Source organism: Eumetopias jubatus, unplaced genomic scaffold (assembly GCF_037043125.1).
Source record: "Eumetopias jubatus isolate StellerSeaLion01/CBP00866 unplaced genomic scaffold, mEumJub1_p1.0 scaffold_4, whole genome shotgun sequence".
In the NCBI taxonomy this organism is placed as follows: domain Eukaryota; kingdom Metazoa; phylum Chordata; class Mammalia; order Carnivora; family Otariidae; genus Eumetopias; species Eumetopias jubatus.
Window position 1 is genome coordinate 3,363,772 of NW_028274810.1, and position 12,653 is coordinate 3,376,424.

Below are 12,653 nucleotides of genomic sequence, written 5' to 3' on the forward strand. Positions count from 1 at the left end.
AAAATCTTTGTTCTCAAATCCTTTGATAAACCAAGAAAAAAAAAAAAAAACCCTGTGAAAACAAACAACTCTTGAGTATAGTTTTGATACTGGCCATACTGACATATCAGCTCAGTCACTTGCCTCATTTGGGTAGCACTGTGTAGTTTTATTGTGTTCCAATCTTTATCAAAACAGCTTCATAACAGAAGAGCCTCCTATTGGCCCCTTCTGTAGATATCAATAAGAAGGAGACCATATCATTTCAAAACAGTTAGTTTGCCTTGTTTTTCTTTTCTCATGCCACCAAAAGAAGATAAAATTACTTGATCTTAGCAAGCAAGTAATTTTGTTAATGACTTACTGGACATTATTTAAAACTACATCAAGTAGAAGCATCCATTTTGGAGGTTATAGCACAAAACTAAACAGAAACCTCTTTAATAATACAGGCTATGTATAAATCATGGAAACCCCCTCCCCCCGTATATTTCCCTTCTGTTTGCCTCTTCCTAAAACCTTGAAGGAATTAACTGAGAGAGTATTTATTCTTATGGCACTTCATGGAAACAGAATCAGATATTATGGCTAAAATTAAAAATGTTCAGATAATCTCTGAATTTCAGAGATACCCAATAATAGGCTCCCAATGATGAAAAGGTGGTTATTTTGCAATTAATCATGGCATTTCTATGTGAAATGCCTGGGACTTAAAATCATGCTTTAAACACTAAAATTACTTTCTCTGAGAGACAGAGAGAGAGAGACCATGAGCAGGGGCAGGGGGAGGAGGGAGAGAGAGAATCCCAAGCAGGCTCCATGCTCAGCATGGAGCCCAACATGGAGCTGGATCCCACAACCCTGAGATCATGACCTGAGCCGAAATCAAGAGTCGATGCCCAACTGACCAAGCCATCCAGGCACCCCACAAACGTACTTTTTAAGACAAAATAAGCATTTAAGACTACTCACCTGAAACAATGTATTTAGCACGACAATGCTTAAGAGTTACCTACTGTTATATATTCTATAATCATTTTTGCTATTTTTTTTATTTTCTTAAAAAGATTTTATTTATTTATTTGAGAGAGAGTGTGAGCGAGAGAGAACACAAGCAGGGGGAGTGGCAGAGGCAGAGGGAGAAGCAGGCTCCCCACTGAGCAGGGAGCCCAATGTGGGGCTCAATCCCAGGATCCTGGGATCATGACCTGAGCTGAAGGCAGATGCGTAACTGACTGGGCCACCCAGGTGCCCCTATTATTTTGAAATATACTATTTTTGACTAGATCAATGTTTGCATATAATATAAAATACAAAAGGGTACACTATAAAAAAAGTGAGTTTCCCTCCCACCACAGTGCTCTTGCACTTCAGTTTCAATGTAGAGGCAAACACTACTACTTGCCTCTTATGTGTCCTTTCGGAGATATTGTCTATGTGTATATGTAAGTAATTATATGCATAAATACATATTCACACACATATATACACACTACACATATAGGATATATACGTTTAGCACACACACACATACATATACACAAGTAAAAGCATTTTATGTGCACTGTTCTGCTCCTGGTCCTTATCTTGGATCTAGTGTGCATTTTAAATTTTGGTAGATATCACCAAGTTGCTCCACAGATGTCATTCCACCAGTAACTCAGGAAAGTGCCTATTTCTCCCCATTCTTTCAGCACCATGTATTATCAAGGCTTTCGGTCATTTTAAGTTAATTAAGTTGATCACTTGTTCCTCTTTGATATACTTTCTTCATTTGGTTTCCAAGACATCACATTCTTGGTTTTCTTACTTCATTAGTTGCTCTTTTTCAGTGTTCCTTAATGGCTTCACCTTATCTCCCTGACATCTTAATGGTGGAGTCATTGATCTTCCTTTCTTCTTCATCTACACTTACTCCCTAGATCTACTTTGCCTGATGTAGTTACCATCAGCCACATATGGCTATTTAAATTTAAACTAATTAAAATAAAATAATATATTCAGTTCCTCAGTAGAATTAGCCACATTTCAAGTGCTCAATAGTCACATGTGGCTAATGACTGCCTTATAAGATGGCACCAATAGAGCACATTTCCATCATCGTAGAAAGTTCTATTAAACTTATTGATCATCCCTAGATGACCACACCCAAGTTGTATGGTTTTAAATACATCTCTCTGCCAATGACACCCACATCTCTATCTCTAGCCCAGAGAGACCTGTCTCCTAAATGCCACACTTCTACTAGATGTTTAATAAATTTCTCAATTCAAATGTTCAAATTCCTAATCTCCCCCAAGCTTGTTTCACCTATAGTTTTCCTCATCTTAGTTGGTGGCCAGTCTATCTTTTCAGTTGCTTAGGATAAAAACTTTGGAGTCATTCTAATGAAGCAGGTAAGTTAAGACACATAGTGAGAGAAAGAGAGGGAGAAATAAGCAGTGGCCAGACCATGGAAGGCCTTGACTCTTATATTTCATGGGGGATCACTGAATCACTGAAGGGATTTAACAGGTTACCATGATCAAATTTGCTTTTTTGAAGGACAATTTTGGCAGCTGTGTGAGAATGAATTGGGGGATGCAGGTGGGAAAAGATGGAGAACAAAAGGCCACTGCAAGACTTCTAGAAAGATATGATGAAAAATGGGACTAAAGAAATACCAGGAGTGGAGAGGAGGGACTGGCTATAAGAGACAAAAAAAAAAAAGGACTCTTCAGTATTCGGTCAATGGTTAAATATGGAGGATGAGGATAAAGGAACAGTCCACGATAACTTTAAGTTTTCTGGTTTTGGTGACTAGGTATAGTGGTTTCTGTTTGAGAAAAAAAAGCAAGACTGATTTCCTGAAAGACAAAAACATGTGTTGGAGATACCTGTGGAACATCCCAGCAGGGATGTCCACTAAATATATTATCTGGACATTTAGGCCTAATGATTTCCCCGAGTACAGGTGGCAGCTGAAGCCATGGAAATGGATGAGTTCGACCAAGGGAGAGCGTGTAGAGTGAGAAGAGAATCGAAAGACAGAGCTCTGGAGAGTTTTTAACAGCTACAGGACAAGCAGGATGAAGAGCCAGCAAAGGCAACTGAGAAGGAAACTGTCAGAAAGGTAGGAGAACCAGAAGGGAGAGGCCAAGGGCCAAGTGACTTTCAAGAAGAACAGAATGGTTGGTTAATAGTGTGAAACGAACAGTCGGGTAAATAAGGTGAGGACTGAAAGAGACCACTGCGTATGCTGTTGTATATGAATTTGTAAGAAAAGTCTTAGTGTATTATAGTGGAGTAAGAAGCCAGGGTGCATGGATTGAAGAAGACAGTGACTTCATCCAGGAAGCTTGACTGTGAAAGAAAGGAGACAGGTCAGAGGAGAGCCCAGTTTCAAGGGCTTTATACTTATTGCTTGTTTAATAGGAGAAACCCAAGTATGCTTGTAGTCTGTGGGAAAGTAGTTAGATGAGGAGAAGCTGAAAATATAGGAGGCAGGGAGAGAGAGGGAGCAAGCAAATAATCAATACAGGAAGGCTTCAGAAGAGATGGTAGGAGTCTAAAACTAGAGCGTGGACAGAATGATTAGCTCTAAATAGGAAAGAGGATGTATTTCCTTTAGAATGGAGGAAAGACAAAAAGGTAGGTATATGTAAATAAGTTTATAAATATGGGGGCGAGACACTGAGGGAGTTAATGTCTGACAGATTCAATTTTTTTTTTTCTCTAGGAAACACTGCTGTGGGCTGGGGTGGGTTGGGTGATTTGGAGAGAATGGAAAACATTCAAAACTGATGTGGAGAAAGAGACAAAGAGAAAGAACTAAGGATGCATAAAAGTTTGAGTATCTGGGAAGGCCCAACTGAGTTTAGAAACAATGAATTTGCAGTGGCACTAACCTATAATTTGTGTGATTTCCTCTAGTATCACAGAGAAGTAGATACCAGCCTGAAGGCTAAGTTATTAATCCAATATTAATCTAGTGCTTTAGGCTGCAGGGAAAGAGGTTCTTTGTAACTTACAGGAAAGCATTACCTGAATCACTAAAATACTCTACACCATCAAGGTTTCTTTCCTTCAAGTCCTTGCCTCCAGTTACTGGCTAGCTTTCTCTTGCTGTGAAAGGTCATTTGCTTAGGAAACGTTGCATGATTATGATAGTAATATTTTTCTACCAAGTATGATGAACTCTTAATTACTCAAGGACTGACTATTCAGGTAAAATACAGGTTCTCTTCTTTTTCTCCAACTGATAGGTATTGTTTCGGTTCTGACTAATCTTTCTACAGAAGGGGAAAGGGAATAGGAACAGCTAAGACTCAAGTTCAGTTCTTGTCAGACTCTTTAAGGATGGATTTCATAAGGGGATCAACTAAGCTACAGTTGGCTATAATTTTAAATAGCGACATGAGTCTCTGTAACCTTTATCATAGTATTACCCTCATGGATAGATACAATTTCTTTTCAACCAAATTTCAAAGAATGTAAATTTTTAATTCTTCCCACTATATTGGTTCTAGAAGTACCAATGAGCTGAGATAATAATGGCTTTTCAAATACAGTCATAACTGGTTTAATATTCATTAAAGGATGTGAAGAATGAGTTCCGTGGAGAAGAAAAATCCAATGTTGCAAGAATGTGCCATCGAGGAGACAGAAGACATTCTGCCAATTGTTTGGTCTATGTTGTAACTATCTGGGTGTCAGCCTAGGTAGAAACAGGAAAAAAAAAAGCAGTTGCAGTGTTCAGAAGTAATAAAATCTTCAAAGCTGAAATGAAATTCTATTCTCAGAAAATGAGTATTTTTTTTTTTTTACAGGGAGATTCCATATGCAATACTCTTTATGTTGAGGGGCAACCCGAGGCTGACACCCATTATGCAGTTTATCTTGAGTAAATACTCATTAATTGCACAGATTACTTCATTAAGAAGAAGGGAAGGAAGTTTCTCCCTTGCAGGGGTACAGTGACTGATGAGAGGAACCAGACAGTAACATTTTTGAGCTCCTGATCTGGTAAGTCAATTTAAAAAGCAGCTGAACAGACGAATAAGGATCATCCAGGAAAAGAGATGGGGCTTCTCTATAGCTGCCCTCTGCGCATCATCTGCCTCAAGAGTACATCTGTCTCTTGTGGAGAAGGCAACAACTGGGAAGGAATTAACTCAAGCAGACTCCTAGAAGAGCGCAAGAACTCTATCCTTTAGTCTGATAATTTCAGGGTGCCAGAGTATTTTCATATTACTGGAGAGGGAAGAAAATGTCGCAGATGGTAACTGTGGGTGTAGGTTATATTAATATAAGGACAAAACTTAGATACTGGGATAGACTCTTACAGCTTGACTTAATTGTGTACCTAACAAAGATGACTATGTTGCATTTGGTTATGAAAACATTAATAAATGTTTTCCTGAACCTCCTACTACTTACTCAAGCTGGCTTAAGGAGGAACATCGATGGGGAAAAAAATACAACCCTGACATTTTTTCCTTTTCTTTCCTTTCCCTGGTGAATTTTAAAAGTAGATGTTCTGATGAGGCCAATGGCTAAATATACAACAAATCATTTTTATATGATGATTGAAGCTAAGTGGAATACACAAGTTCAATTCTTTGTACACATCTTCCTGTGCTCTGAAATTCACTCCAGCAACCGAAAGCATTCATTAATTCAGGCAGCAAACATTAGACAGAGAAGAGCAGCCAGTTCATGCTGCATATAGATATACAGGACACCCTGAGAACTCAACCAATTTATATCTTATTTTATTATAAAAATAAACATTTTTCACATATAGAATTTCTGGAAATCATTACTTCTATACATGAATAAACTAAGTAGAAAAACTTAAGCTTTTAAGAGGCAATATTTTATCTACTTTGTGGACCATTACACTTATGGCTAAAATTCAAATTTTTGAGTTCTTAGAGATAATAAGGATCTTATGAGCATTTACTGTAGGAAAAAAGGCCAATGGAAAAGGGCTGCTGCCTTTATAGAAACAAAATGAACTGCTGCAACAAGATTCCACCAAATTTATGTAAACGTGAAAAAGTAACTTCCTTTTTGAATTGACTATGGAATGCATGACCAGACAGCTCCATTCTCTCACCAAATGTTTAAGTTGCTTGTTTTTATGAGAGACAAGGAGCAATTCTGGAGTGAGAAAGAAAAATGAGCCCGCTTTTAGCATAGGATATGCGGGAGTCCCATCTGCAGAAGAAAGATCAAAACTGAATTTGTAGATATGGCTATATTGCCAAACAGGTTAACCACATATAATAGCTAAGGGCTAAAACAATTCTACAGGTGTTCCTGATTTCAAAGTTGTATTCTGGCCACGTCTCCTTTGATACTTCCTAATAACAACAAAACCAAGGAATTCTATCACGATGAGACTTAAATTATCACAAAGATGACTAAAATCAATGACTCTTCTCAATGTGATGATCCAAGACAGTGGCCAGAACTGAGAGCGAGGCCAAGTGGATGTAGAGCCAAAATATTACAGAGCATTACTGGCAAACTGTAAAAATCTAAATTTTCTGGTAACATCAACCAAATTTATTCTCTAGTTTAAATTTTCCAACTGTAAATCTTGTCATATCAACTGTTATAGATGCCTACATGAGAAATTTGACACCTGGAAGCCTGGGTGGCTCAGGCATTAAGCGTCTGCCTTTGGGTCAGGTCATGATCCCAGAGTCGTGGGATCGAGTCCCACATCGGGCTCCCTGCTCGGCGGGAAGCCTGTTTCTCCCTCTCCCACTCTCCCTGCTTGTGTTCCCCTTCTCGCTCTCTCTCTGTTAAAAAATAAATAAAAAATCTTTAAGGAAAAAAAAAGAGAAATTTGACACCTACCGAACACCTATTGGTAAAGCACTGTGTTAAATATTGTAAAAAATCCAAATACTAACATAGTTCCTACTTCAAGAAAATGATACTTAATACAATATCAATAGCTAGTGGGAAAGACAGATAGGCATACAACTAACTACTGTCTCAATATCCAGAGGTAACCACACTTAACAACTTTCTTATTCTTTCTGAAGTATGTAGAGTATACATAGATATGTGTGCTTGCATATATATTATATACATACTATGTATAGTTGAGCAGACTTGTTAATATACACATGTGTATATAATAATATTTATGCTTAGATATGGGTTTTTATTTTTTACACAAAAAGGATATTATATTTTAGTATATGTGCTGCCGAAGCGAGCACCACAAGGATATTATAGCATTTTGCTTTTCTATCCAATATATCTTAGAAAGTTTTTATATCACCCCACGAAGAGTTATGCTATTTTTTAAGAATGCATAGCACTGTACTGTAATTTAGGTAACCAGTCCTTTATGGATGGATATTTAGCCTGTTTCTGTTTTGTTTTTTGTTTTTTAATTGTTACAAATAATGTTTCGGTAACTATCCTTGTTTATATGTCTTTTTGTACTTGCACAATATATCTAGACGGCAAACTTTTAGAAGCAGAATGTTCGGTAGGTCTTTTCAAGGCCTCTGCAGTGTACCTGCTGTTAAGCAGGGCCAGAAGGTGGCGTAGGTATCTTCTGTGCCCTGTCCTGTTGTTTCAGAACCAACTTCTCTGCCTTCTTCAATGTCTCCGTTATGTTAGAAGCCCATGATGCGGTTACACTGTTTTCTCCTGACCTCCTTTCCTGGTCACTCTCTTATTCCCTGAAGACTTTAGCTCTGGTTTACTGTCCTCCTTTTCACTGCTGTTCCTTTCAGGATTTTCAGTTACTTTCACATCCATGTGGATTACTCATCTCACATCCTGGTCTTCTCACCCAGGATGATGTGCTCTTCCATCCCTCATAACCAACATCCATGATTATAACCTAAACTCTTTCACTTTAAGTATCTGCATTGTGAAATCTTGCATTCAAGATCTCTTTCTCCAACAACAACCTCCTCAACTTCTAATTAACTTACACTAATACTTCTACTATAATAATTCTTGGACCTCATCAAGACCACTAATTCACTCAACAATACTTTATTTACCATCCAATACCCTCCTTCTGTTTTCAATTCCCCAAATCCAGGTTGGGCCTAGCTGCCAGCCTTATCCTCATTTAATCTAGTACAGCCAAAAGTTGCTGGAGAAAACCACACAACTAGGCTCACGGGCTCTATTTTAAAGGTTTTATTTATTTATTTGGGAGGGGGGAGAGGAAAAGAGAGGGGAGGGGCAGAGGGAGAGGGACAAGCAGACTCCGCACTGAGTGTGGAGCCCACGTGGGGCTTGATCTCAAGATCCTGAGATCATGACCTGAACTGAAATCAAGAGTCTGTCGCTTAACCGACTGAGCCACCAAGGTTTTTAAATTAATGATCATAAAACTCTAATGGGCACTCAGTTTTGCTAGAAGTCCTACTTACATTTCCCTAGTAAATCTGATTCCTGGCCTGCAAGATGACAGTTTCACAATGTTTTCTCTTTTTACCCACTACCTCAGTTGATAACTTGACATCGTATTTTACTGAGAAAACAGAAGCAATCAGCTTCGATGGTCCCATATTCTCACCATCAAAATTGTTAAAAAGAAAAAAGTAGCTCTGTTTCTATCAAAGGCTCCTCTGCTTATGCTCTGGACCCCCTGAAGACTTGTGCAGTTCTTCCTCTTTCTCTTCAGCATTTTTGACTTTTCTTTCTTTAGGGTAATTCTCATTAGATTACAGATACATACATACATACATACATACATCAGATATGCTCTAGAATCTCTTTCCCTTGAGTATACACTCTCTCCTAGCTACCATCCCATTTCTGACACCTTCATACAAAATTTCTTTAAAAGTGTTATATATGGGCTCCTGGGTGGCTCAGTCGTTAAGCATCTGCCTTCAGCTCAGGTCATGATCCCAGGGTCCTGGGGTTGAGTCCCACATCGGGCTCCCTCCTCTGAGGGAAGCTTGCTCTCCCTCTCCCACTCCTGCTGCTTGTGTTTCTGCTCTTGCTATCTCTGTCTCTGTCAAATAAATAAATAAATGAAATCTTAAAAAAAAAGTGTTATATACATTTGTTATCTCTATTTTATTTTATATCCCGTAACCCTAATTTGGTTTCTAATCTCCTGGAAACTGGGAATAGGTCACCAAAGACCTTCGTGTTGCCATATCTGATGGAGTCTTCACTGTTTTCACCTTTACCTCTCAGAAGACTACACTCAGGTTACCACTTGCTTCTTGGTCTGTATGACACTATGCTCTCCTGGTTTTCTATCTTTAAGTCTCCTCCTCCTCAGTCTCCATATCTGGCTCCATGTCTTCCACTCAATCCTGTCCTAGGCTCTCTTCTTTTCTTTCTATGCTCTCTCCCTAAGTGATCTTATATATCTTATATCCCATAGCTTTAAATATCACCAAAATCTTGTTGACTCCCAATTTATTATCCAACATTTCTACTTGGTTATAGGCATCTGCAACTTAACAACTTGATTGCCCCCCACCCCAACCTGAGAGTTATTCTTCACTTCTCTCTTATTCTGTGGTAAGAGGGTAAGAGTAGATAACCTCTTTAGTGGAGTAGATGACTCCATTAAATAAGTCTATTGACTCTTTCTCTCCCAGCCTCCTTATCCAAACCTCTTTCATCCTTTACCCAGACTATTACAACTGCCTCCTAAGTAGTCTCCCTGCTTCTGTTTTTGCCTTCAAATATCCATTCTCAAAAAAAAAAAAAAGAAATCAATTCTCCCTAGAAGATGATCCTTTAATAAGTAATTCAGTTCATGTCACTTACATGCTAAGCTCTTCAATGGTTTCCTTTGACATTTAAAATTTAAAACCCTTCTTAAGACCCTATGTAATCCAGCTCCTACTTATTTTTTCAACTTATTTCCTCCTTACTCACTATGCCCCAACCACACTGGTTTCTTTCCGTTCCATGAACTTACCAAGTTCTCTCTTCAAGGCCTTTGCTCCAGTGTTCCCTCTGCTTGGGATGCTTTTTCTCTTAATTGTTATGTGATTGGCTCTGTCTTGTAATCTTTTTTTTTTAAAGATTATTTATTTATTTGACAGAGAGAGAAAGAGCACAAGCAGGTGGAGTAGCAGGTAGAGGGAGAGGAAGAGAGGCAGGCTCCCCGACGAGCAAGGAGCCGGATGTGGGGCCCGATGCGGGGCTTGATCCCAGGACCCTGGGATCATGACCCGAGCCGCAGGCAGACGCTTAACCAACTAAGCCACCCAGGTGCCCATTCAAAGCTCATTTTAAATAGCATTTCCTCAGAGAGGTTCTCTCCATTTAAAGCAGCCCCCCTCACCTCTCCAAAGTTACTTTGTAGCTTATTACACTATTTATTTCCTCAACAGCACTTATCTCATTCAAATTATATAGTCTTTATTTATTAGCTTACTGTCTCCTTCATGTAAGTTCCTTAAGGGCAGGTAACTTGTCTTTCCTGTTCTATTTCCCCAGCATTTACAACAGTTTTTGACATATTGAAGACACTCAATAAATATTTGTTATATAAAAGGATGCAGCAATAGAATTATTAACTATATTTGTATTTAGGTAATAGTGACAAATGCTAACAGATGCTGACAACTGATAAATGTGCATTTTGTTGGAAAAGCATCATTCTGAGCTTTGTTCAGAAATGAATCACCCAAATTAGAAAGGTTTGCTGTTATGAACTAATCATACACAATATACTTTTCTGGTGGTCTATGGTGTCTCTTTAGCAATAAATAGCTAATTGATTGATAATTCTTATATGAAATTCATAAAAAAGTAATATTTTTACTTTTATCATACTAATTAGAAGGCCATATAATAGAGTTATACTGTTTTTCAAAAAGCCTCTAAGATAGGTAAATAGCTTTAGGCTGGTTTGCATTCTTTCCACTTAGCTGACATTTCTGAAAAGGTCCTTAAACATTTTATCTGAATGAATGTACTGTCTGAATTTAACCCCAGATATTCTGCCTCTCAACCTTGGATTTTTTAAAAGATCTTTCTTTTCTGTTCTGTTACCAAATTACAGAGATTTTTTTTTTAAAGGAACAAAATGGAAAAAAAAATATATTTTATCATATAAAAGAGTCATCTATTTCCTTTCAGAAGTTTATTATATTTATAAAACACTATTCTTCCAAGACTCTTAGGTTATGATTAGCTGAAATAATTGAAGAAGTCTACCAATAGTAACAATTTGCACATCAATCTATCCCATTACATATATTAGGTTCTTTATAATATGTGGTCCCAGTAAAAAATACACAAGAATATAATTTATAACAAAGTATATTTTGTGTATATTTAAAATTTCAGGTTGATCTAAGTAAGCTGATCTGGACGAGTTTTGTTTTTATTAAAACTAACAGACCACTGGATTAAAATGACGATTAATTGCTTCCTTCGGTTAACACCCCAAAAGCAAGCTATCCTTTGCTTCTGTGTAACAAATGGCCTCTGTTAATTAGGTCTCAGTTTCTATGCTGGCCACATTTGGCAAAGTCCAGTCCTCACCAAAAATAGTAACAACCTGCTCTGGATGGCAACCAAGCAGCAAATCTATTTTTGGCATTAATGCTTGAAACTCCAAATGTTAAATGCCATGGAACTGAACCTTAAATGGCATAAGTAAACTCATCTGATACCAAAGGACAAAATACAAGTATACGGGATACTTCAAAACACCTGTTTCTTTATTCCAAAAGAAATAATCTTGCAGGCTTAGTAGGTGAATTTTTATCTAACCCTGACACATGTAAAACCAAAAGAATCTCAGAACTGAAAAAACAGGAGGAGGAGTAGAACAATATCATCTTAGTTGTTGTCTCTTACAACGCTCCACATTTCCTATTTTCTTAGTGTTTCTGGTTTTTATTATTAATATCTTAGTTACCTTACCTGTCTCTGAGTGTGCTGGGGCCTAGATAAGGGTACACGTTTTCCTTAAGCTTTCCTTTGATGAGATGGTCCAGGGTCTCATGTAGGAAAGGTTGATGTTGAGTATACACATTTTCTACTCCCTAAGAGAGGGGAAGATGATTCTTATATCATTTTAGGGGAACTTGCAATATAACAGTTAATGATACTCATCAGAAAAGGACATGCACTCAATAGGGATTTCATGGGAGAGATTCAAATGGGAATTTTCCAGTTAAATAATTTAAAAATTTCTTTTCATTAATTAGAAATGTTCTAATCTCATAAAAATACTTTGTAACTTAAGCCTAGCTATTATAAAAGAATTTCAAAAATGGAATTGCTTAAATCCTTTATCATCTTTTCAGTGATTCTTATCCTTTTGTGAAAATGTTATATGATAGGTAGAGCAAATAAGAGGAAAAGACCACATAGAAAAGGAGTCAAGAAACACTCAGGTAAATGGAAACATTTCAGGAAACATAAGAAAGGCTTGCAGATTAAAACTAATTTTTTTTACCATTTTAAGAAAATAGTAATTTTAAAAGATCTACAGTTGTTTGCTTCACCTTTAATTTCCTTCGAAGAAAAACAACCAAACAAATCTTAATGATAAAGAAATGGAGTAAAACAGCTATAACTAACAGAACTGTCTGTTTTACTCTGGGGTATTTCCTGGAAATTTTCTATTATTCCCTGTTCAGCTGCTCGGTCCAATGCTGATGCTGCTCCCATATAGAAAGCATTTGAAGAAAAAGCTTTTGGGAGATGTCTGCTTT

At 37.5% G+C, this 12,653-nt stretch overlaps 1 protein-coding gene across 4 annotated transcripts in view; it reads right to left on the reverse strand.

Annotated features, from left to right (window-relative positions):
• The window catches only part of VPS45 (vacuolar protein sorting 45 homolog), a 66,132-nt gene that overhangs the window by 28,973 nt on the left and 24,506 nt on the right, over positions 1-12,653 (reverse strand). For 3 of the 4 annotated variants that reach the window (XM_028088291.2, XM_028088290.2, XM_028088289.2), the window contains exon 13: positions 11,857-11,978. In XM_028088291.2, coding sequence (XP_027944092.1) covers positions 11,857-11,978 — 122 coding nt within the window. Of the gene's footprint in view, positions 1-3,700; positions 4,676-11,856; positions 11,979-12,653 lie in introns of those variants that run through there. The other variant, XM_028088292.2, reaches the window with a different exon arrangement.